The sequence below is a fragment of the Chelonoidis abingdonii genome, chromosome 9 (genome assembly GCF_003597395.2).
Source record: "Chelonoidis abingdonii isolate Lonesome George chromosome 9, CheloAbing_2.0, whole genome shotgun sequence".
NCBI lineage: Eukaryota > Metazoa > Chordata > Testudines > Testudinidae > Chelonoidis > Chelonoidis abingdonii.
The window spans coordinates 19,831,173-19,857,747 of record NC_133777.1 but is presented as its reverse complement, the minus strand read 5'-3'; the positions used below and the strand labels follow the sequence as shown (position 1 = coordinate 19,857,747).

The 26,575-nt window shown below is 42.0% G+C and overlaps 1 protein-coding gene and 1 long non-coding RNA gene across 4 annotated transcripts in view; one reads left to right on the top strand and one right to left on the bottom strand.

Annotated features, from left to right (window-relative positions):
- The window catches only part of LOC142047309 (uncharacterized), a 33,387-nt gene extending 22,125 nt beyond the window's left edge, over positions 1-11,262 (bottom strand). For both annotated transcript variants that reach the window (XR_012656502.1, XR_012656501.1), the window contains exon 1: positions 10,821-11,262. This is a non-coding gene — a long non-coding RNA (uncharacterized LOC142047309). The remainder of the gene's footprint in view (positions 1-10,820) is intronic.
- Positions 11,263-11,360: 98 nt separating this feature from the next.
- Positions 11,361-26,575, top strand: part of GSPT1 (G1 to S phase transition 1) — a 41,426-nt gene continuing 26,211 nt past the window's right edge. For both annotated transcript variants that reach the window (XM_032774002.2, XM_032773995.2), the window contains exons 1-3: positions 11,361-11,792; positions 25,261-25,308; positions 25,496-25,537. In XM_032774002.2, the coding sequence (XP_032629893.1) occupies positions 11,486-11,792; positions 25,261-25,308; positions 25,496-25,537 (397 nt within the window). In that variant the 5' untranslated portion in view covers positions 11,361-11,485. The remainder of the gene's footprint in view (positions 11,793-25,260; positions 25,309-25,495; positions 25,538-26,575) is intronic.

Sequence of the window (26,575 nt, the reverse complement as noted above, 5' to 3'; positions counted from 1 at the left end):
TGCTGTAGTATAACAGGAGTCAACTTTGTACCATCTGTTTGTATTTGAACTGAACACTGGAAATAAAATAAAATAAAATAAAATAAAATAAACCCCAAAGCTTCACTGACAGAGCCAAAATTCCTAGCATAACAGAAACCAAAATGGATTGAATTAAATTGAAAGGCAGCGCCATTCTGGCTGCTTTCGCCCAAACAGACTCTGCAGAAAGTCTGAAAGCTGATGGGAGAGGAGACTTCTCAAGAGAGCTCACAGGAGAGATTCATACAGCCACAGTGGGTTCAGCCCTCAACATCCATTTCCTTAACAGATCTGGTCTAGGATGGTTATCTTATCAGAAAGAGGACAGCAGACATTAGTCATAAGTTCATACTAGATACTATGGTCCTTTTTTAAGGGAAGGGACATTTATCAGCTTCCTTTACAAACATCAGCTACTTCATCTGGGTGTAGGATTTTCTGATAGAGCATCTATTTGTTCAATAAAAGCAAATGTCAACAACAAAAAGTGCACTTCACGCTTGTACATTACTTAGTGGAAAAGAGCTGAAGGTACACATACTCAGTTAAAATTGAACTGTTCTAGATCAAGATACAGTATTTCAGCTTCAAACATATCAGGTCTTGTACAGATGTCAAAGTCTCCTGTTGATATACCTACATTTCCAACAACTCATATTAGAGTTCCAGGGTAGGATCAACTCTTAGGCCTGGTCTACAATACGAGTTTAGGTCGAATTGAGCAGTGCTAAATTGAATTAACCCTGCACTCGTCCACACAACTAAGCCATTTACTTCGACATAAAAGGCTCTTAAAATCGATTTCTGTACTCCTCCCCTACAAGGGGAGTAGCACTAAAATCGACATTGCCAGTTCAAATGAGGGTTAGTGTGAACGCAATTCGACGATATTGGCCTCCGGGAGCTATCCCACAGTGCACCATTGTGACTGCTCTGGACAGCAATCTGAAATCAGATGCACTGGCCAGGTAGACAGGAAAAGCCCCAGGAACTTTTGAATTTCATTTCCTGTTTGTCCAACCTGGAGAGCTGATCAGCACAGGTGACCATGCAGAGTTCATTAGCACAGGTAACCATGCAGTCTGAGAATCAAAAAAGAGCTCCAGCATGGACCGTATGGGAGGTACTGGATCTGATCACTGTATGGGGAGAGGATTCCATGCTAGCAGAACTATATTCCAAAAGACGGAATGCCAAAACATTTGAAAAAGTCCTCCAAGGGCAGATTGGAGAAAGAGGAACACAATAGGAACTCCACTACAGTTGGCCGCTGAAAAGTAAATAGCTCAGACAAAACCAAAGAAGCAAACGAATGGGTCCTGGTGCAAGAGGCCTTTGCAAAATATGCCCTTCTACGCTGAGGCTGCAAGCAATCTTGGGGGGGGGGGGGGCGGCCACCACTACCACCTTTGAACCCCGTGGATTTTCCAAGAGGGGGGTTTAACTTTTCAGCCAACCTGAGGATTTCGGACGGGAAATGGAATGAGGAGAGGAGAGGCAGGACTGGCCCCTAGGGGTTTTGGTGGCCCTAGGCCGCAACGGCAATTGCCCGCCCCCGCCGCCTTTGGTCCTGGCCCGGCAAACCGGTGGGAGCGCCGCAGTGTGCCTGCCGAAAGGTCCCCGCAGGTTCCCCCTCGGCGGCTTCCGCGAGCCTGGCCGCAGTGGTGCCTGCCGAGGTCCACCCGAGCCCGTGGGAGCAGCCGACCATTCCGCAGGCATGACTATGGCAGCTCCATCGGAGCCACCTGCTGCCCCCTCCAGCAAAATGCCGCCCACCAATAATCCTGGCACCATAGGCGATTGCCTAGGCCGCCTAAATGGAAGCGCCAGCCCTGGGAGAAGGTCGAGCTTGCGGAGAGCATACAGCACACCATTCTCCCCAACAGCCAGGATCTTTTTCTCAGACTGACAGAAGTAGCCTCCCAACCCTCTCAAGGTGATATCCCATACCATGAAGCCATAGAAGGGACTCTGGTGAGTGTACCTTTGTAAATATAAAACATGGTTTAAAAGCAAACATTTTTTAATGATTAATTTGCCCTGAGGACTTGTGATGCATTCGCGGCCAGTACAGCTACTGGAAAAGTCTGTTAACGTGTCTGGAGATGGAGCAGAAATCCTCCAGGGACATCTCCATGAAGCTCTCCTGGAGGTACTCCAAAAGCCTTTGCAGAAGGTTTCTGGGCAAGGCAGCCTTATTCTGTCCTCCGTGGCAGGACTCTTGACCACGCCGTGCTAGTAGCAAGTAATCTAGTATCATTGCATGACAAAGCATGGCAGCATATGGTCCCGGTGTTTGCTGGCATTCAAGCAACATCCGTTCTTTATCTCGCTGTGTTATCCTCAGGAGAGTGGTATCGTTCATGGTAACCTGGTTGAAATATGGGAATTTAATTAAGGGGACAGAGGTGGCCGTTCCTATGGGGCTATTTGCCTGTGGCTGTAAAGAAATCCTTCCCTGCAGTTAGCCAAGCGGTGGGGGGGCGCTTTGTCCGTGAGCTGTTCGTGTTTGGCTAGCAGGGATCTTCCCTGATATCAGCCACATGGTGTGGGGAGGGGTAAAATGATCATCCCAGAGAACTGGATGGTGGGGGAGTTAGTTTGATGTCTGCTGCTGAACGTTAACATGGAAACTGCAGCATTCAACGAGTTTTGCTTGGTACAGGAAAGGAGGGTGCTACTTTTACGAAGGTTGCAAAAGCTGAAAGACAATGGCTTACCATGGCCGCATGCAAGCTGAATTCTGTTGCCAGCGTCTGTGATCTCCAACATCAAAACCGCAGGCACTCAATATTACGATGCAAAATGTGACCTTGTACGAAAATCAAATGCGCTACATAATGTGAATAGTGTTGTTCACAGTGAAAGAGTACCGTGCACCCTGCCACTCCACCCCAGTGGACAGCCCAAGCAAAAGGCTGTCATTTAATAAGTTTTGAAATGACCTTTTCTTTCCTTCCCTTCTCCGCTCCTCCCATACCCCACCCGGGCTACCTTGTCAGTTCTCTCCCTATTTTTATAATCAATTAATAAAGATTACATGTTTTTTAAATGATAGTGACTTTATTTCCTTTGAAAGCAAGCTGTGATCAAAGGGGGAGGGTGGGTGGCTTACAGGGAATGAGTCAATCAAGGGGGCAGGTTTTCATCCATGAGAAACAAACACAACTCTCACACCGTAGCCTGGCCAGTCATGAAACTGATTTTCAAAGCTTCTCAGATGCACAGCGCTTCCTGGTGTGCCCTTCTAATCACTCTGGTGTCTGGCTGCGTGTAATCAGCGGCCAGGCAATTTGACTCGACAATGTCTCCCCCTTACTCTCACAGAGATTGTGGAGCACACAGCCAGCAGCAATAACAATGGGAATATTGGTTGCGCTGAGGTCTGAGCGAGTCAGTAAAGTGTGCCAGCATCCCTTTAAACGTCCAAATGCACATTCTACCACCATTCTGCATTTGCTCAGCCTATAGTTGAACAGCTCTTGGCTACTGTCCAGGTTGCCTGTGTATGGCTTCATGAGCCATGGCATCTAGGGGTAGGCTGGGTCCCCAAGGATAACTATAGGCATTTCAACATCCCCAAAGATTATTTTCTGGTCTGGGAAGTAAATCCCTTGCTGCAGCCATTTAAACATATTAGAGTTCCTGAAAACACAAGCATCATGAACCCTTCCCGGCCATCCCACGTTGATGTTGGTAAAATGTCCCCTGTGATCTACCAGTGCTTGCAGCACCTTGCGGTTTATGTACTGGCTGCTCTGGTGCTCTGATGCCAAGATAGGGATATAGGTTCCATCTATCACCCCATCACAGTTAGGAAATCCCATTGCAGCAAAGCCATCCAATATGACCTGCACATGTCCCAGAGTCACTACCTTTGGTAGCAGCAGCTCAGTGATTGCTTTGGCTACTTGCATCACAGCAGCCCCCACAGTAGATTTGCCCACTCCAAATTGATTCCCGACTGACCGGTAGTTGTCTGGCGTTGCAAGCTTCCACAGGGCTATCGCCACTCGCTTCTCAACTGTGAGGGCTGCTTTCATCTTGGTATTCTGGCGCTTCAGGGCAGGGGAAAGCAAGTCACAAAGTTCCATGAAAGTGCCCTTATGCATGCGAAAGTTTGCACAGCCACTGAGAATCGTCCCACACCTGCAACACTATGCGGTCCCACCAGTCTGTGCTTGTTTCCCAGGCCCAGAATCGGCATTCCACAGCATGAACCTGCCCCATTAACATCATGATCTCCAAAGCGCTGGGGCCTGCGGTTTGAGAGAATTCTGTGTCCATGTCCTCATCACTCTCATTGCTGCGCTGCCGCCTCCTCCTCGCCTGGTTTTGCAGGTTCTGATTCAGCATAAACTGCATGATAATGTGGGAGGTGTTTACAATGTTCATGACTGCTGCATTGAGCTGAGTGGGCGCTATGCTTGCCGTGGTATGGCGTCTGCACAGGTAACCCAGGAAAAAAGATGTGAAACGGTTGTCTGCCGTTGCTTTCACAGAGGGAGGCAGGGAGGGAGAGGGGGGACTGACGACATGTACCCAGAACCACCCGCAACAATGTTTTTGGCCCCATCAGGCATTGGGATCTAAACCCAGAATTCCAATGGGCAGGGGAGACTGCAGGAGCTATGGGATAGCTACTCACAGTGCAACACTCTGGAAGTCGACGCTAGCCTCGGTACTATGGATGCACACCACCGTATTAATATGCTTAGTGTGGCCGCATGCATTCTAACCAAATTAAGTTAAATCAATGTTAGCCACTCTATTCTGGTTCTGCCCCAGACTCACTATGTAACTTTAGGAAAATCACCTAGAACAAAACTTTTGAACAGGTTTGCTTAAAGGCACACATCTAAATCTATATTTAGGCACTATAAGATAGAAGGGCTACAACTAACAGCAACTCCCACCTGACAATTTCCTACTACATACTACTTCTCACTGGCTCTTTTTACGGTAAACTTATTTTCCCAGCATGCCTTTCTGGGTCTTGCCTTTTACATTTAGTTGAGACACACAACTTGCAGTCCTAAAGTACTGTAGTCATATTGCATCTCACTGCTACATTTTTCTCTTCCTACTGGTAAGTCTTAACTCTTTCATTTTGCTGAGTAAATGGCATGTTTTCTTAGTCTTGTTTTCAGATTCACTACTCCTGTTGACTTGAAAGCACCTCTAAAAATCAGGCTACTTTTTTAAATACCTACGTGTGGATTTAGGTACCTAACTGTAGCACCAAGGTTGAATGCTTTTGCCTTATCCTGTCTCAGTTTACATAACTGTAACAGAGGTACTTCATAGGTGTGTCTATGTGAGGCTTAATAGTTTAAAGTACTTGTAGAACCTTGAATGAAAGATACCGTAGAAGTGCCAAGAATTATTACTAATATGACAAGGATAGTGTCCTCCAGTTGACTGCTGCAGAATGAATTTCTGATCTCCAAGAGCTGGAAACCCACAAAACCAGGGGTCAATTCTATGCCCCACTATAATTTCTGTAGCTAGCTCATGTAACAATACCGGTGAAACCCTAGCAGCAAGGGTGTGGCAGCTCAAGTACATACCAAGGGTACTGTGCTACAGAGGTTTCATTACGATTATCACTGGAGCTAGCTTTGATCTACACGTTATGATCACACCTCCCAAAATTCAGTGTAGATTAGTCTCTCTGTACCTCAGTTCCCCACTTGTAAACTGGAGATGTGCTTCTCTATCTCCTAGGTTACTGCAAAGATAAGTACACTAAAAGATTGTGAGGTGCTCAGATATTATGGTAATGAAGGCCATATAAGTACCTATGATAGATATGTACGGACTAATTATTACTGATAGAACTTTTAAACTTTTTCATCTCCCTTGCATTATGGGTCCTTTTACGTTCATGAAGAAAACCTAATGAGGCAATCATGCTGCAATGATGACAGAATCTGTATGTAAATCAATAATCTAATTCAATTTAAGGAATGGCATCAGTCCATTACAAGAATTTTGGCAGCAAACATGAGTGGTTCTAGAATAAAAAATTCTTCAACAAAAAAAATACGTAAGAGCTTTTACTTACAATTTTTAGTTTAAATGGCTGGATGACATAATGGGACTATTTAAAAAAGTAAAAAGCTTTATATTGCTGAGACACCTCAGTAAAACATCACTATCTATATTCCAATAGACATGATCCAGTTAAGTAATCATGGTTCTACTTGTTTGCTTAGCTCTTGTTTTTAAGTACTGCTTAATACTCCAGGTTGAAAATACTGAAAAATATCAGCTCAATTAAAACCTTAGGGTTTTGCTTTACTCACCTCTTATGCATGGAGAAGCCTGCAGAACAGGTTTGCACACCCTTAGGAACACCTGGGAGAACCACAACAGCTTCTGAAACGATGTCTGATGATCACAGTATCTAAGGAATAAGTGTCAGGCTTGACAGACACTGCAAGTAACCTTTCTTCCATACAGAAAGTCTCTGAGGCTTCTGGCAACATGTACTCTGGAAACTATCAAACCTGTTTGCATTTATGTTTCAACCCCTCCCCACCATCCCCTGCGCCTTCTCCTTCCCCCCATTCCCCAGACACACACACATAAACAAACCCATGAACAATGGAGAAGAGGCAAAACAGAGTTCAGAGATGCTTAGGGATGCCAAATCCAAGCTGTATTTCAGATGCTTTGAAGTCCAACCTTCTAAGGGATGCCAAAACATATGTAATAAGACAGTACTGCCCACAAGCTCTGTGCACAAATAATAATCTCAAGGCAAACACTGGCAGAACTAAAATCCTTTCCCCACAAAGGAGGTAGCCAGCAGAAGTGACTCATCTCCAAGCTGTTAACAAAAGAGAGACTGTGGAAGCCTTTCTAAATGGGGCAAAAGAACTGAGAAAATCCCTTTCGTGTATGGCATTTGGTTGAAGGTAAGAGCTCACGTGACTTCTCAGTAGAGTCAGAACTCACATAATAATAGGCTTACCAACTGGTAATGTGATAGTTATAAAACTGAGCAAATAAGGGCTTGTCCACAACTAAAGGGATACCATAAAATAAAAATTTACCAGATACCAAATAGCCAGAAAATGTCACTTATTAACCAGAAGCTAATACAAAGATTCATGGAAAGTTGGGGCACCAGAGAAGTCCTGGTAAGAAGCCAAGCCTTCCTTCCCACCAGGTGGAGGGTGTTGGGACTTCTTTCAGGGTGCTCCTACCTATAACTCCTTGCTCAGGAGATCTGTTTTTCATATAACAGGGGGCAGCTGTGTTAGTCTATATCCACAAAAACAACAAGGAGTCTGGTGGCACCTTAAAGACTAACAGATTTTTTTGGGCATAAGCTTTCGTCCAAATAAATCTGTTAGACTTCAAGGTGCAACCGGCCTCCTTGTTATTTTTCATCTGTTTTCTCGCTATTAAGTATCTTGCTTTTGCCCCCAGGCTCCTTTGGATGCTGAAAGAAGGATCACTCTTTTCCCACTCCAAACCCAGAGACCCCATGACTGTCAGGAGTGGTACTAATTTTGGCAGATTCAAAGAGCGGGAAAGTGACCTCCACTACTCTGCTCTTCCTCAGAATTCTGGCTGTTGTCAGGTGGGGGGGGGGGTCCTTTTTTTCAAGTCCATGTTTCATATGGTTAGCACCTAGACTATATCCTGCTGCTCATAACCCTCCCATATGGCAGCTGAATAAAAATGAGATGACTCATCCATTCTACAAAGTTCTGAATAGTCCAGTAGTGAAACAGATTTAAGTCTCCTTAATTTCACTCTTGAAGAAATCTCTGAGCAGCAACAGAACCCCTGGAAATGCTACTGCATACTCAAGAAAATAGCACTGCATCAGGTCACAATTGGATTTTTTTTCATAACTGTAATACTTTTTTAATGGGAGTCTAGATTCTTCAGAAATTGATGGAGTTGGCCCTTTGCATGATAGGGAGAGCTTTGCACTTGGCAGAGGAATGATTTAAGTCTACATACTTTAGAAATTTATTGTTTTAGTACTACCTCTTTTACTCAGTTTTAAACAACTCATGACCTAGTTACTTACATTTCAATCTTTTGCCTCCTATGTTATGTGGGATCAAATGGAGAAGGAAAAATAATAAATGGTAGTACTTCATGCTCTGCCTACAAATGAAGCTCCGCCCTTGAAATGTACTCACAGCATATAGTTGGGGAGATGCTCAAAATATGATCATGGGCTTGCCTCCCACTGGGTGTGGCTCAGATGTCCTATTGAACATCCCCCCGGTGGTGCCACCCATGGTTAAGATATATATCCCAGACTTTCTCCTCAGAGCATATTCTGTGGTATCTGAGTGCCTGGTCATTGTATAATGCCTGCATCTGTAAATTTCACTACATGCATCTGAAGAAGTGAGTTTTTTTACCCATGAAAGCTTATGTCCAAATAAATCTGTTAGTCTTTAAGGCGCGACCGGACTCTGTTGTTTTTGTGGCTATAGATACATTTCTTGGTGTGTTTAAGATGGTAACTGGACCTGTGAAGGTGGATGTGCTGATCCACGGGTTTCTTGCACATAGCTGTCTGTGGCATTCCATTATTGGACCTGATTGTGTTGTCCAGGAAGTTGATCCTAGTGTGGGAGTGTTCTAGATATTGTTTAATGGATGGGTGGTGGTTGTTGAAGTTGTGGTGGAAACTTATGAGGGCATGTAGGTCTTCTGTCCAGAGAATGAAAATATTATTGATGTATCTCAGGCATACAATTGGTTTAGCGGTGCATTTGTTTAGAAATTTTTCCTCCGGGTGGCTCATGGAGATATTGGCAATTTGGGGAGTCATCCTAGTAACCACAGCTGTTTGCACGGTTTAGACAAAGTGCTTGTTGTTGAATGTAAAATTGTTATGGCTGAGGATGAAACAGATGAGTTTGGTGATGTCTGGGGTGGATATCTGAAGTATTGTCCATTGTCCTATAGATATTTGAGATAGGCAGCAATGCCATCATTGTGACAGATTTTGGTGTACAGGGAGGTGATATCCATGGTGGTAAGGATGGTGTTCTGAGGGAGATTGTTAATTTTATGGCATTTCTGGAGGAAGTTGGTTGTGTCCTGGAGGAAGCTGGCCCTTTGTGTGGTGAGTGGTTACACAGAGTAATACAGGGGTAGGCAACCAATGGCACGCGTGCCGAAGGCGGCACACGAGCTGATTTTCAGTGGCACTCAGGCCGCCCGGGTCTCAGCCACCAGTCTGGAGGGCTCTGCATTTTAATTTAATTTTAAATGAAGCTTCTTAAACATTTTAAAAATCTTATTTTCTTTACATACAACAATAGTTTAGTTATATATTATAGACTTATAGAAAGAGACCTTCTAAAAACGTTAAAATGTATTACTGGCATGCAAAACCTTAAATTAGAGTGAATAAATGAAGACTTGGCACACCACTTCTGAAAGGCTGCTGACCCCTGGAGTAATATATACTATATATCTAGAAAGAGAGAGAGGTTATATAGAGTAATTTAAATACATGCAAATTCCATTCCATTTATTCACAAAATGTCAATGAATATTTAATAATTTGGTCAAGGGAATTAACCACTGAGGATATGCCTTCAGGGCAAAGATAAACCCATTGCTGGCCTATGCCAGCCGACTCAGGCTTACAGGGCTGTTTCATTGCTGTGTAGACTTCCAGACTTGGGCTGGAGCCTGAGCTCTGGGACTCTCTCACCTTGCAGGGTCCTAGAGCTCAGGCTCCAGCCAGAGCCCAGAAGTCTACACAGCAATGAAACAGCCTCACTGGCTGGCATGAGCCAGCAGTGGGTGTCTACTTGCTGCACAGACATACCCTTAGGGTGGGTACAAGTTCATAACAGCAGGGAGAATATGATGGCAGGAAAGCATATGGAATCTGGTGATATCAAGATGACAGTTTGAAAAGGAAGTTTTTTTTCTGGTCAAGGTTTAAATTTTGATGGATAAATTATTGAGGAATTTTTTGCTTAGCAAGTTATGAAGAATATGAGGGGTCTGTGAGATCAAAGCTGTGGTCTATGTAATACAGCATTGTGTAGCATATTTTTTTTCTGCGGTTCTAATATTTTTCTGTTTTCTTAAACTGCTAAAGTATAGAGCGTATTAAAACTTCATATTTCTACAGAGCCCAAGGATCTCAAAGTGCTTAACAAGACTTAATGAATTAAGCCACAAGTTAACACAGTGAGGTTGGTAAGCAGTATTATACCCATTTTACAGAAAGAGCCATTGATTTCTGGTGCTTCCAGTATGGTTACTTAACTTGAGACTTTAAGTGTTCTCAACCAAAAGTGTTAAAAAACGAACCAACCAACTTTGACATTGCCTTAAAAATCATAAAAACCTTTAAAAATATTTTGAGTTATTTTTATTTGCCTTCCAGGTTCTAAGCCTTTGATATACTTGGATCACTTTTTTTTTTCAGGCTTTTCTCTGCAGCCAAGAGCTAAGTTATGCTATCCTTTAAAAAAACAAAATTAAAGAGTCTCATGTAATCACTTGACTCCAGGAGCTGGAGCTTTAAGAAAAAAACCACCAAATATCATGAGACTAGCGATAAAAATCATCAGACTTGGCTTCACTGCCTTGGTCCTAACCTTTTTTCAGGAGCTCTGGGCCTCCACCAGTCCAGCTTAAGTCAAAGGGAGACTGAGGGCTCCACACTTCCAACTAATTGGAGCCTGCAGATGTGAACTAGAAAAGGCTTGTGTTTAGGGGATGGAGGTCCCACATCCCCAGGAACATCTATAGAATTGTGCATATGAGGTTACTTCATGTGACACACTCACCTGAACTTGGAAGGGGGAAAACTGAGCACCTCCAACTTAGTAGCTCTCTGATACTATCACCACTGAAGGCCACCAGCTGCCACCCACCTTTCCTACTTCTAGGTTAGTTATGGGAAGGGTTGTTGTTCTCCCTAGTCAAGGGGGGAGAACTACATTTCCCATCCCTCCATGCGGTGGAAAAAAAAGGTTGAACACAGCAAATGAACACGCAATGCCTGCTGGGATTCGGTGTTCTCCTTCAGCATGGCTCCGCGAACTACATTTCCCGTCTCTCTGTGGCGGGAGGGAGGGGAAAGAGGCGCAAAGCCGAGAGAATAGTGCGTAAAGCTCGTCGGGAAAAGTGACCCAGTAGGCCAAGAGAACTACATTTCCCGTCTCTCCCAGAGGGAAAGGCAAATATGTGCGCGCACAGCCTAATGGGAATCGTAGTACCTACACCTCAGTACACTTATGTTATGGAATGGGAACCAGGGAAGAAATAACTACCAAGATGGCGGTGAAAGATTCTGTCGGGAGGAGGCACGGGAACTCCGGCAGGTCACACTGCGCAGGGCTGTGGGGCACACGCGGAGTCGCTGGAGTGAGGGAGTACTGAGTCGGTGCTGCCGCCGCCGCCTTCTCCCGTACGGCTTCGGAGCCGCAGAGGTTTGTGGGGCAGCCACAAAATGGAGGCGAACGGGAACGGCAGCGGGAGTAGCAGCGATTCGGCTCCCGACTGCTGGGATCAGGCGGATATCGAGCCGGGCAGCGGCGCCGACCCTGGGTCCGCCCCGCCGGCCGCAGAGGCCCAGGCCGAGCAGCAGGAGCTCCTCCTTGATGCGGCTTTCAGCCGCCAGCTCAACGTGAACGCCAAGCCCTTCGTGCCCAATGTCCACGCTGCCGAGTTCGTGCCGTCCTTCCTGAGAGGAGGGGCGGCGCCTGGATTACCGCCGCCCTCCCCCCCACCTGGCCTGCCGCCGCCCCCGCCCCACGGTAACCGCCGCCGGGGCCACGTTGCGGGGAAAGAGGGCAGGGGTGTGTGCACCGGACGGGGGAATGCAGACGTAGCCCCGGGGGCGAAGAGGAAATAAGGGAACGGGGAGGGGGGGGCTGGTGTTGAGTAGGGCCCTGGCACATTCAGGTATGAGGGGCTGCGGCCCGGGGAATAGGGCTGGGGGAAGGGATATTGGGGGATAGCGTTGGAGGAGGGATGTGGAAGCCGAAGCCTTGGGGAGCCTTGAGGAAAAGATTGATGGCGAGGCGTGGGAGTAACACTGACAGGAAGGAAGGGGGGCTCTGGGAGGCATCACTGGAAGTGGGATGTAGGGGTATTGCTAGGGGCCATACTGGGTATGAGGACAACATGTGGGGCAGATGTAGAGAGCTTGTGTTGGAGAAACCTGGGGGCTAATATTCGTGGGGCCTGTGGGAGGGAAATGGACTGTGAGGCTGCTGAGGGGAAATGTAGGAGCAAGGGATTGGCGTCTGCAAGGAGAATTTGGGTTTGGAATCGGGAGGGGAGCTTTGAAAATGAACTTTGTAGAGGGAGAAGAGGACATCAGAGAGGTTGGTGGTACGTGGGGAACTTGAGCGTAATCTTGGTGTGTGTGGAGAGGAAGAGGGGCTGAGGATCCCATTGCAAAATCTAGCTAGAAGAGCCTTAGGACAGCATAGAAATATTTATTGTGAATTAGGATACAGCCACAGAGATGGGGGTGGAGTTATAGTGGAGCAGGGCAGAAGGGCACTTTGTGACACAGTTTAGCTACTGGAGCAATGTGCTGAGCAGGTTTAGGAAGGAGACAAAGGGTACAATTTAGGAATCTGAACAAGGGTGCGCAGTAAAGATATCCTTATTGTCAAGAAGCAGAGAGGGAGAATGGGGTAATTCAGTTTTAATTAGTACCGTGTTTCACATACTATCTATATCCCAAACCCTCTCTACATTACTTTTTTTTTTTTTTTTTTTTTTGCTTTTCATCCTTAAGGGTCAGAAAGTGGCTTAGATCAATATACTTTTGAGAGATGGGAGTGGATTGGGAGGGGGGAGGGAAACTGAGTGTAGAAAAGGGAGATAAGGCACAGATCTGGATGGTGGTAGACATGACATGGCTGGGAGAATGGCCCTGTAGCTTCCACCAACAATTTCAGAGAGATCATTTATGCCTTTATGAAGAGGATCACTTTAAGCATTTAATCATCTTTCCAGTGTGACACTTTTTATAAGGTTGTTGGGGCGGAGGGCTGTCTAGCTGTCAGGGCTCTAGATTAATATCTTAAATTTCTATATTGCCTTTCATTTCAAAGGATGTCAGCGTATTTTGCAAACAACATATGCATGGTGTTCACTTTTTACATAGGTGAAATTAAACAACAGCTACTTATTAATACTTCTTTCAAATTGAAAGAGTCTCCTTCCAAATGTCAAAAACGTGGATTCATTTTCTGGCAGTTTGTCATTCATAAATTCTTATTCATAGATTACAAAGTTACTCTTTTGATTTAGGATTTTGAAACTTGTTTGAATATGTCATTTAAAACCTCACTATCGATTTTTTTGAAATCTTCCTTTATTCATATTAACACAATGTGAGAGAACCCTCTATTTCAGATATCAGGGTTGCAGTAATTCATAGTCACCAATTTGTTATACAGTGTTTAATAAGCCATACCCAGCAAGAGATCATGAGTTATTAATTATTGCATACTGACTTAGTATCTAAATGAATATCATAGTCCCCTTAATATTTAACTTCCATATGATGATGATGATTGAAATCAGTAACCAAACTTTCACTTATTCGCTTGTAGAAAAGTGTATAAAATATTCAATATTAAAATTAATATTCTTCTGTTAAACAATTAAGTGTAAAGCTCTGTGGTCATTAAGACTGACTTTGCATACTTTCTGATATTGTAAAATTCAGGATATGTATGATGTGGGCAGCTGACAATAGGCATGATCTTGTGCAATACCATTTAAAATATTTGGATAAGCTTTGGACAGACTCCTCGATTCCTGTTCAAAGAATCCATGCATTTTAATGTTCATAGGTAAATGTAAATTGTGAAGGTGGTGCAAATAGTTGAAGTGGTATCAGAATTTGTATGAAGAACCCTTGAAAAATATTTGAAATTCACTCCAATATGAAACTTGGAATTAAAATTCTAAAATAATTCAAAAAATATTTTTAGATCTTGTACATAATCCATCAGAATCTTTTAAATTTAAACATAATGAAAAAGTTTACTTTTAGATCCCCTCTGCTTCTGTAACTCGCATCGTCTTCTCCTCAAGGGAGAACCATCAGACTTTTGTTCTGTACTGTGAACAAGGACTCCTGGTAGTGTTTGAAATACTGTTACCAATATTTGAATAATAGCATCTGCAGTAATTTATTTTTCCCCAGTTCTTTCTATGAGCTGGCAGTTCCTTGGTAGGAGTAGGCTGGGTAATACTTTCCCTCATTTCCTATACTGCGTGTTGCCCCTTTTCTGCATTCTCGCCACTCTTGAGGCCTGGGGACTCAGCTTCCATATTTCCAGATAGAGACTAGCAGAGACTTAACTGAAAGCCAATCAATATGGCTTCCTAGGTGTGGTCAACACTTAAAATTTAGATTGACCTAGCTATGTTGCTCAGGGGTGTGAAAAATTTACACCACTCAGGCCTGGGCTACAGTCATGGACGGGTTCAAACTAAGATACACAATTTCAGCTACGCTATTCGTGTAGCTGAAGTCAAAGTATCTTAGTTTGACTTACCTGGCCGTCCTCATGGCAGCGAGTCGACAGCCGCCATTCGCCCTCGACTCTCCTTACTTCTGCCGAAGTGGAATATGAGTGTCGATTCGCAGATCGATTTATCGCATCCAGATAAGACGCAATAAATCGATCCCTGATACATCGAACGCGATCCGGCGGGTAGTATAGACGTACCCTCAGTGCTGTAGTTATGTCGACCTAGCCCCCCGTGTGGATATGGCTAGGTTGGGGAAGTGGATTGCCTACATTGATGGAAAAACTAATTCTGTCTGTGAAGGAATTATTTGTACTATGGCGCTAAAGCGACACAGCTCCAACTGTGCAGCCATAGAGGCATAGTATAGACATGGCCTTAAGTCTTTCGAAGTGGACAGTCTTCACTCCTTTCTTTCCAGCTGCTGAACACACTGCCTATGTAGCAATACTGTCTTTGGCTGATTTGGAATTTCTGGCTTGTATAATAGTCATACCTTCTAGATGTTTCAAAGGTTTAGACTGGTACATTACTAAATAGTTACTTGGGTTTTCATAATATTGAGTTGTTGTCTATTAAAAGCACTTTTGTCTATCTTGGAGCAACCTTCTTCCACCATGAGGCTTTTGCAATTCCAAACAATATCTTCATTGCTGTGACCCTTTGAGACTGGGAATACCTAGTCACGTTAAGTAATTGATGACCGAGATACTGGTGGAACCAAGATGGTTCTTTTGTGTGGTTCTGTTTTACCCCATTAAGTTGCCTCCTCCTACTTACATGAACATCTGTGAGACTTATGGCCAGGAAGTGGAGTTTGCCCTGGAAATCAGTCAGTATAGCTCATGATTAGCAAATGGTGCTGAACAGGTTGTTTGAGCAACACTGTCTGACTTTTCCCATTTCCTCAGGCACTTACGTGTTCTGCAGCAGTCAGCCCCTGCCAGCTCGTGGAACAACTTGATTCACATTTGTTATATGTATTATTATTTATTATTTGCATTTCAATAAAATGTGAAAGCCCTAATGGTGGGCCAGGACCCCATTGTGCTGGGCACAGTGCAAACACAGAATAAAAAGATGAACCCTGCTGCACGGAGCTTACAATCTAAGTGTAGTGATCTGGAGGAGTATTAATGATTGTGCCAGGCTTCTTTTAAAGAGAAAGTGTTAGATGTCAATTAAAAAGAGTTAAGTGGCCTAAAATTCTAGGTTCTTGTAACACTCCTTCATAAAACCACAACATATTCAGTCTCTTCAGGAGGGGAGTCTGACTCAAAAAGATGGTGCAGGTCAGGAACAAGGTACATTAGTAGAACTGAAATGAGAAAATTGCACTAGTATTGGTTTCTTTCATAAATACTAAATTTACTTCTTATTTTTAAAATGTATTTAATAGACTGGAATGGTAGTTTTTGATTAAATAGCCATTTGAGTGTTTAATCATCTTTTACCGAAGATATTTAGGAAAACCAATTCTAAAAATGTTTTTGTTTTTTTTAATCCAGGAAAAACTCTGGTTTTAGTTTCAGAGTGGTATCCGTGTTAATCGTATCAGCAAGAACAATGAGGGGTACTTGTGGCACCTCTAGTTTTAGTGCCATACTTTCACTGTTATGCCGTTATTTTATACATGGTTTTCTGCTGTTTGCACCTGAGTCCACTGAGGAGAATGTCTCCCTATAATTTTTATTTCTTCACTTTCCTTTGTTACTTTTAATGTGACTAGAATTTTTGTTCAGCTTAATTTGGCTGTCATAAATACAATTACATGCCTGACTTTGGAAGCAAAATCACCTTCAGATTATACATAAAATGGTATTTTACTTGGTTTCTTTGGCCAAACTGTGATTTTTCTCCTTTAAGAATTTTTCCAAATGCAGTATCTAGCTTTAAGAAGTCTTGGTTTTGTCACGTTCAACTAATAGTTTGACTAAGGTACAAGAAGGTTGACTTACCTAAAGTCATACTTCATGAGGCTTCACCTGGAATTTTAACTGAGAACCTTTCTCCGTTTTCATCTATAATTGAATGCCATCCTACACTATCTTCCACTAAGTGTTTAAGTATATTGTAGACAAGATATGCTTTTGAGAAAACTTATTTTATGCAGCCATCTCTAAAGTATTAAGCCAAACTAAATTAATTTGAGCTGAAAGTAAATCTTAAAACTACAGTTGATCATGTATGGGCTTCAGAACAGTTTTGTCCACAGTAATCACTGTTTCTATAGCATGTATTTAATTCTCATCACGCTTTATTGCTTTTCCTAAATATGTATAAAAGAGATGTTCTGGGCTCATGTGTTGTTCCTTACTTTTGTATCTGTTTGAGATGTTTATGCTTTAAGGAGTGAGGAAGCAGTTAAAAGAAAATGCTTTATCTAGGACAGTGGTTTTCAACCTGGGTCCGCAAACTATGTCTAAGATTTCCAAAGGGGTCCATTTGAAATTTTTTAGGGGTCCGTGAACTAAAAAAGGTTGAAAACCACTGATCTAGGATGAGTTCCTTAATGTTACAACTCTTGTTTGGCAATCTTATGAGACAAATGGGTATGGAAACAAAAGACATGTATTTTGAAACTAAAGAACAGAAGTGAGTTAAGACTCTTTGTCTTCAGTAATTATTATAGTACTCTATAAAACTTAGTGTAGTCTTGTTTTTTATTGTGCGTATTGTATTTTGTGACTCACTTTAAAATGGCTTTAAAGATTGCTGTGGTTGTGGTATGTAAAATTTAGGAGAATTTTACATACAGAGGTGATGAGAACAAAAACTGAAGGGTGAAAGTTGTAGAGCAAGTCAGAATGTTGAGTTACTTTTAATGGCACTAACATTTCTTTCAATGTCTTTTGTTTGCTTCTAGCAAATTTCTTAATGTGTTTAGCAAGGACTCAACAAATAGGTTAAACAGAACTGTTTTGCAGACAACAGTTGAAAACTTTCAAAGGTCTACCACCCTTTAGGTGGCTTGGTTCTCTACGTAACCAATGGAAATGTGGGAAAATGACCAAGAACAGGTCAGATTTTCTCCCATCAGTTATATGCTTTGTGCAAAGGCTGCACAGAGACCATAAAAGGAGGGTGTGGGGGGATAGAGAGGAGACAGACAAAAGTGTGATAGTTGTACCAGTAGTCTAGTGACAACAACTTTAGGACCAAAATCTGTCTCTTGCTCCCTGGGGCAGAAGGAAATAGGAGTACTGTGGAATTGGTCTCATTTATTGGATGAAGTGAAAAAATCATTGATCCCTTCCCCCATCTATTGAAGAGGAAGTTTGGGGCTATTTATTGAACCACATCAAGCCTTCTGAGCTAAAGGAAGGGTTAGTATCATGCGGGGCATTTAAAGTGGCAAATGAAAATAAAATGAAGGGAAAGAATAGGAATTCCAGAACCCACCTCATAAAAGAAAGGAGAAGTTCAAAAGAGGTGGAACATGAAATATAGTCAAGAACAAAATTGACTTTGTAACTAAAATAATTAGAAGATTAACAGTCACTGAGCAGTTTTCAGGTAGATTTATTTCTTGTATCCCAGTTCAACTGACTCTTCTAGCAGTTGTATTCCTACATTTTAGCCACTCTTTCTCTTCTTTTTTGTTTTTCTTCCCAGTCTTCACAAGTTGTCTCTTCTGGACAAAGAAATTTAACTTTCTTTTAATTTAAATATCAATCCAAAGCAGCTTTCTGCTGTTTCTATAGAGCAGTAAACTGTACTGTGAAACTTACCTTGCTAGTACTTCAAACTGCTAATGCTATCAACTTGCTGACTTACGCTTATCTTTCTCAACAAAAACAAAATAAGTTGGTACTCCAGAAAGTGGAGCGCAACTTGTTTTTAGAGCCCTACCTGTCTTCTTCCTTCAGTATTCCAAGGTTTTGGGGCTGTTGTACAACAGAAATATATAGAAGCACAAAATACAATATAAATAATAAGCAACTGATCTGTGTCAGCCATGGTAGAATAACGTGGATTATATAGGCCATATGGTGCATTCTTTCAAAGGTATTTGGGACACTAGAATAGCACTTTAAAACATTAGGATGCATGATCCATTTTGTTGTAATGCAGTTTTATACAGGCTCAGTCTGAGTACACTTACTCTTTGCCAGAGTCAGAGCTCACTCTAGAAACTGAGCTCTTACCTATTGCAAACAGTATACTGCAATACGCTATATCTTTTCTGATTTTCCACCCTTAACGATCCTGTGTCTGTTGTTGGAATGATCAAGTGGTGATAAAGCTGAACAGTGTTCCAGATCTCTAACATCTAGGAAGACTGTACGGTCTGTTTACCTATTGCTGCCACGTTCCACAGTCATTGTATTACCAATATGTTTAATGCCTGCTGTAATGTGCTTTGAGAATGGGTGGAATGTGAAAGATGATACATAATACCAAATTCTGTTATGTTAAACTATATGTATGCAGAATTCTGTAGCGGTTTATGTGATCTTCTGTAACACTTGGTGTGAATTAAGATTGACATTCTGATAAAATTGGATTTCCTGGTAAGCTGATGACACCTTGATTGTAAAGACTTTTTTTACCAGAATGACTTCCCCAAATAACGAAGAGCTAGATTTTCAAGCAGAATTTAGAAGTGGATAAAAATTTCATATTGTTCACTTAGGTATGCTGTGTATGATAGTAGATGCTACACATGATCTACTAAAGACTGCTTTAGTAAACTGTTGTAAAAAGTGTAAACCCTTAATATGTTGTCTAGACACTTCATGTGGCTTGTGGAAAACTTAAGGAAGTCTGAGAAACTTTAGGTATTTGCTAGAGTATTGTCAGGGAAAACAGAAGAGCACAAAATACAGGAAATATCATTTAGGACGTTCCCCATTACCTCCTTTGCTTCACTTTACCTTCAGAAGTGCTGTGTTGTTGTGACCTTCTCTCCTGCTGATGAAGTCTGGACTTGGTTACTTCAGCTGAATTATCTGCTATGAACATATCTCCAAGTGGGTTAGTAGAGGCTTTCAACTTTTTTCATACCCTAACCACATTGAGCCATCCAGACGTCTGCCTCAGCTGGGCCTAGGAATTGTTTAGAGCTCATCAGAGGAGATGCCATTTTCCAGGGTGTTTTTGTAAAGCGACATTGACTTAGAAACGAGATGCCCTCTATTCCATTATGAATTCCTTGAGTTATGCAGTTACCTTTTTAGGTGTCTGTCTTAAAGGAGTTTTTATCTTCAGTATACCTCTTCATTTTTACACAGAGCACATAGTGAAAGTCTGTCAAAAAGTCTGTCAAACTTGTCTTCTCAATCAGATATTGCTTTCCTGTATGTTTGGCACCAACCTCCTAGTACCATAATCTTCCAGAGTAGGTAAAATGTTCATGTCTAAAAAAAAAAAAAAGAGCCGTTTTCAGAAAAGTGTTTACATCACAAAGTCAATATGCACAACCCCAATACTTTTTTTCCTTTCTAGGGTAGGTCATTTTTAGCTTCCTTTATTTCTAATTATATCTTCTACCATATTAAATTTTTCTGGTGTTCACGGTTTTTAATGCATTTGCAGATGTTTGTGTTAACCCTTTCCTGCTCTAGTGGAGCTATATACATTAAAATCGTTCAGTTTTTTATTTCAAGACAGTTCCTCCAGTTTGTCTTCATCTCCTTAGTACTGAGGTGCCCAGAACCGTTTGTCTAGCTCAGGGGTTGGCAGCCTTTCAGAAGTGGTGTGCCAAAGTGGTGTAATTTATTCACTCTAATTTAAGGTTTTGCTTGCCAGGAATACATTTTAACATTATTAGAAGGTCTCTATATCTGTGTCTATAATATATAACTAAACTATTGTTGTATGTAAAGTAAATAAGGTTTTTAAAATATTTAAGAAGCTTAATTTAAAATTAAATTAAAATGCAAATACCCCCCACAGACTAGTGGCCAGGACCCGGGCAGTGTGAGTGCCACTGAAAATCAGCTTGCATGCATGCCATAGGTTGTCTACCCCTGGTCTAGCTGCATTCATACTAGAATGTATATATCCACCGCCTACCTCTGTGAAATACTTCGGTGGATGCAACTCAAAGTGACAATAGCTCTTCTGCTGTTGCCATATTATATGGTACTTTCATATCTAATTTGACTGATACTTCTGTGGCAAGGTATGCCCTTCGCTGCCTCAGCCTTTCTCCCTCAGACAGTGGGGGCCTGGAGTGAATCAGTCTTACTCCAGAGCTTTTTAATTCTTCACTCTGATTTATTTTTTCAATATTTACAAGGTGAGCCTCAGGGTAGACACAGGTAGCTCTCTTAAGCAAAACAATAAAACAAACTCACAACACACAAAAGGAGATACTTTACCCTGCCCACTTTCCGGGGTTTTGCCTTATTATGCTGATTTCTGGTTGCCAGCTCTTCCCCAAACAGCAGTTAACTAGGCTATTTCTCCTATAGGGAGGAGAGCAGCTTGCTCCCAAGAGAAGCCTTTTCTCCCTTCTGCCACTAACCCTGCTGTAGTTTTTCTCATCCCTCCTCACTCTATCTCAAGGGAAGAGGGGTGTTTAAAGGTCACCGTTAGCCTTTAATTGATTCAGGTGTCTGAGAGGAAAGAGCTTTAGTCATTTTAAGGCTGATATTACTTGCCTTCTACCTACTCTCTTACAGCTGTCAGATCTGACTTTGTCACATTACCTTAACAGAAGTTCATAATAGCAGCAGTGCTGCTCCTACTAGGTCAACCTGTTACACTAATAAAATAATACCAACAGGATCTTATAAGAGGGATGAGGCAAAATGCCAGGTTTATTGTAAATATAGAGAGCAAGAAATCAGGATATGCAATTCGATATAATTTCACTACCATTCCTTATTCATTCACACACACATTCATACAAGTTCTGCAGTTATTATAGTTACCAGCCTAGAGGTTGCTCATGGCAGAGTACTGACCAGGTAGCCTTCACGCAAGCGTGGAGCTGAGTCTTTGTCAGATGTGCATCTGATGCTCCTGGAAGGTGGTTGCGGAGCCAGATTCAAAGTTTTCAGTCTTTAGAGTCTGTTCTTAAAGGATTTTGGCCTTATACAAGTTTATGGGAATTGCTTCATCCTGCTGATGTTTGTATGAGGTGATTATCAATCAGCAGGTGGCACATCCCTGATGTTTGAGTGCTATCTTGTTCTTTGGAGTCATGGGGGGGGGGCACTTGGGTGGATTCTGGCCTGGTCTGTGCATTCTTTGGCCAATTGAGACTGAAATTGTAATTCTTAGGCTGGCACTTCCCTGATTCATTCTTTATCTAAATCAGTTTATCCTCTATCTAAATCAAGCATCCATTCACATACATCGTCTGTTTTAACATACATTTATCATTTGTTACTTTACTATTTCTTAACTTTTAGCAGCTCTCAGGATGTTGCAAATCTACTTAAACTTTAACATACATAGCAAAGAAGTTGAAAGCTACTAAACTGTGTTCTGTTTGGAAGAACAATTACAGTTGTTTTTGAGAAGAGACTTTCTGTCTTACGATGTGTTAACGCAATTAGCAGTTTGGCCTTGCATGTTTCTCACAGAGAGGGAGAGACACAGAAATGGAAAAATGAAGAGGCCTAAGCTGTGGGGAATTCAATTGAATGCAGTCTTACCCCTTGTCTGTCTTGGCCTCAGACTTGTTATACACATACACTTTATGGTTCTAATACAGAAATTCCCTGATAAGGTCCAACAAACCCACATTCCCTACTTCTTTGTGTGATACTTCCCATTTCCAATATCTCAATTCTCTGTGGAGGAGTTGCTTTCTTGTTGTTGTCCTCAAACCCATTGTGCCTATGGGTTTAGAAACCATAGTGCAGAGCTTCAGCAAGCTTGCTTTTGATCCAGTACTATGATGAGAGAAGCTGAACAGAAAATAGTTTTTCCTATCCTGCAAAAAGTTTTGAGATTTCAAACATGTTCCTGTTCTGCATAATGATGAAAGGAGACACTTTTTGAATTTTTTGCAGGAAAAAATTCAACACGCACCCCAGAATAACACACAGCCTGGTGGGTAGGGTGCTCATCTGTGACGTGACCAAGAAGGGACTTGGAATCTGGGTCTCCCACATCCCAAGTTAGTGCGCTAACCATTGAGATATTGGTTATTCTGGGGTATCGCTCTAACAGTTTTAGTTTAGATGAATTGGTGTTTTTCTATGAAAAATGTTCTGTCAGATTCCCAACCTGCTCAAACGATATGTGCTGCTGTGCATATGGTTTATAGGAGAGGAAAAACAAACAAACCTATTTGATCTACTTATCATAGTGTTTCTATTTCAAGGCAAATGAAAGTACAGTACATATTGGATAGATTTTTTTCATTTGCAGGCAAGAGACCATGTGGAAAACTTCAGTCCTAAAGGTGAATGTCTTGAAAAATCACAAGTGTGTGTAAATGAGTTTGTAATGGAAATGATTTTTCAGCCTTTACTATAGAGAATGCATTAAGTTGCTAGCTGAAATTTTGGAAATGATGTAATCTAGAAAAAGGAGTTTGGAGTTCGACTTAGATTCTAGTTCCAGCTATTCTACTTACTGTTCAGTGTTAGGTGAATAAGGCAATTTTTGTTTCTTGGATTCCCATCTGTAAAATGGGGGTCTTACCCACTTTTATAAAGAATATTAAGGTCCTCAATTTGGATGAATTGTACTATAAGTAAGGCTGTGAGTCTGTCATGAAAGTCATGGATTCTGTGACTTTACAGGACTGGTGCAGCGCCTGGTGCGACTGGTATGGGGGCCGCCTGAGCAGCTTGGGCAGCCCCTGGGCCAGACGCAGCAACTGCTGCTGGGGCAGTCATGGGCCACCGTACCTCTCCCGCCCCAGCACGAGCAGGAGTTTAGGTGTGGGAGGGGGCTCAGGCTCAGACAGGGAGTTGGGATGCAGGAGGGGATGAGGGCTCTGGTTGGTGCTTACTTTGGGGTGGGGAGGGCTCCCTGGAAGTGGCAACATGTTCCTAGGTGGAGGTGCAGCCAGGGTGGCTCTGTATGCTGCATCCGCGTTCAGGCACCACACCCGCAGCTTCCATTGGCTGTGGTTCCTGGCCAATGGGAGCTGGACAGAGCAAGCACTTGGGGTGGGGTCAATACGCGGAACCCCCCTGGCCACATCTCCACCTAGGGGCCACAGGGACATCCCGGCCGCTTCTGGGAGCTGTGCGGAGTCGGGTAGGGAGCCTGCCAGCCCCATTAGGTCCCCCCAGCACCAGCATGACCCATGTCCCCTCCCACACCCTTCCTGCAAGCCTTGTAGTCTAGTATTCTGCCATTTTCTCCAACATTGCTCCAGTCTATGACAGCATGCAATGAACATATGCCACAGAACTAAAGCAAAGTAGCTGAGGGTCCAGTTTCTCTTCATTGCTCTCTGTGATGCTTTGAGAAATTTTTTCAGTATTCAGATCTTTTGTGAATATAGTTCAGATACCTATAGTAGTATAGGAGTCTGGGCTGTATGCTAAGTGTGGAGGGAGCAGAGCTAACAACCCAGCCAAGTAAAGGATATGGGATTGGTAAGGAACTAGTAAAAGGTAAAGCAACAATGTGGATGGAGATGCTGTTTTTGACATACTGTAGTTGCTCATCTCATTTCAGAGACCCATTGAGGTTCGGTTTACCCTAGAAAAATTAAACTGATTAAATCCCCCAGAACACTTTGTACTCACATGTAAAAATGTTCCAAAGAGTCAAATGGTCTAATAACTGGTTGGAATGGATTATCCGAGCAGGTTTAATTAGTTACAACTCAACGTGACCCAATTTAATGGTAGCATTACTGCAGACCAATTGAAATAGTACAAGGAATGTTTGGTTGAACTTGACTCCAGGTCACTAATGGCCCTGTGAAATCTTCTAGAATGTATTTCTTCTTGGAACTGTACTGAGGTTTATAGGATAGTGTATTGTAACTAAAATGGCTTAAGATGCCAAAGTGAATATTAAGGAAAATTATCTTGAACCAGTTCAACATGTGTGGATGCAATAAATCATTATGCTTAATCTGGTCCAATTATAAATGGTTCAGTTCTTCAATTTGGAAAAAACATTAGAGAGAAACTTTGATATTAGGGAGGATCTTAAAATTCATTAGCCTTAAAAAATGAATTTACCAATCACTTGTTTTTATTTTTTACCATGTTTGGTAATTATGGCAGATCTTTGCTTAAACAAGGGCTCATTTGTTTCCTACCCTGTTTTAATTTCCTATTTAATTGTGCAGTGAAGCTATTAGATATCCAGATACTGAGCTGATGGCCACTATAGAAATTCTACAAGATGAATAACTTTTCTATACAATAGAAAGATCTCACAAACAAAAGATTACTTCATTCCAGATAGTGAAGTTATATTTCAGTGTATTAAACTCTTAACAAAACCCAAATACCTCCAATAGCTAGAATACGCAAAAAGAATTGTGAAGTAAAATGCACATGTACAACCATTGCTTCCCCTAAATTTGCTTTGAAGTCTCTTAAATACTTCCCCCTCAAACTGTCATAAGTAACAGTTCTTAAAATACAATATACCAGCTTTAGTAGAATTCTTTCATACTAAAAGGTTATATTTAGTGTCCTCTTGTAGGGAGGAGGGAATATTTTTATTAGATATGGTTTTATTTGTTGCTGTGATAAATTTGATAGAACTCTGGTCTTTATGGGATTATCTTGAAATTAATAACATCTGATTCTTGTTTTAAAAGTAACATTTTTTTTGTTTAAGGGGCATCTGCAGAGTCTTCTCAAGAGGCGCAAACAGCATCCTGTGAAGGTACTGGGTTTTCATGTTTGAAAATCTTTTGTAGTGGCAATAAATGGGATTAAGAAAAACAGATATTTTTAGTAATTGCAGAAAACATCGTTAATAAAGTGTTCATGGTGGTATTCCAAAGTTGTTTGTTTGATATTGCTGTCTTCACATTAAGCAAATGTACATAATGCCTCAATTTTTTGTTTAGGTTCAAATGTTGCTGTTAGTATGGAAGTCTCAGAACCTGTTGGTAAGACATGGCCATTAACAGTTTCTAATATCACTTGGGTTGATTTATTGTTAGCTAAAATGAAGGCTGCCTTAATTGGGCCTTTGCAGTTTGGTTGGTGCAAAACTCTCAGTATCACTGCTGCGTGCCTGAATCAGAAAAGAGACTTAATGAGATACTAAAGTACCACTGCAGTAAATTTTGTGATAGCAGATGTAATGGGATTATTTGAACACTGAAGAAGAATATTCTGTATATTCTACGCTTCCTTTCTTCAATGCATTTGTTTTTCAAATTATAAAATAGTCTCAATATTTCATGCCATGGCATGCTACCTATTGAATAAGTGAAACAAGTGATAACATGTTGAATGTAAAGATGCCATATTTTTCCTGATTTTGTATGCAGCTTTCCCTTTTCCTGCTAAAATTGTGGTAGTCTTCAGTGCAGTTTTCAGTACAAATATTAGTCTGTAGTTGACCATTATGCTATTCTAAGTCTGTGTTTGGGTTTTCTTTTCCCCATAAAAATGCTGCTTTGTTAAAATAGAAGTGTCTTAAATCCCTGAGGCATGGTCTACACTACGCGTTTATACCAAATTAGCAGCGTTAAACCGATTTAACCCTGTACCCGGCCACACAACAAAGCCCTTTATATCGATATAAAGGGCTCTTAAAACCGATTTCTATACTCCTCCCCAACGAGGGGAGTAGCGCTGAAATCGATATTGCCATGTCGGATTAGGGTCAGTGTGGCCGCAATTCGATGGTATTGGCCTCCGGGCGGTATCCCACAGTGACCATTGTGACCGCTCTGGAAAGCAATCTGAACTCAGATGCACTGGCCAGGTAGACAGGAAAAGCCCCGCGAACTTTTGAATTTCATTTCCTGCTTGCCCAGCGCGGAGTGTTGATCAGCACTGGTGGCCATGCAGTCCCAAATCCAAAAAGAGCTTCAGCATGGACCGTACGGGAGATACTGGATCTGATCGCTGTATGGGGAGACAAATCTGTTCTATCAGAGCTCCATTCCAGAAGACGAAATGACAAAGCATTTGAA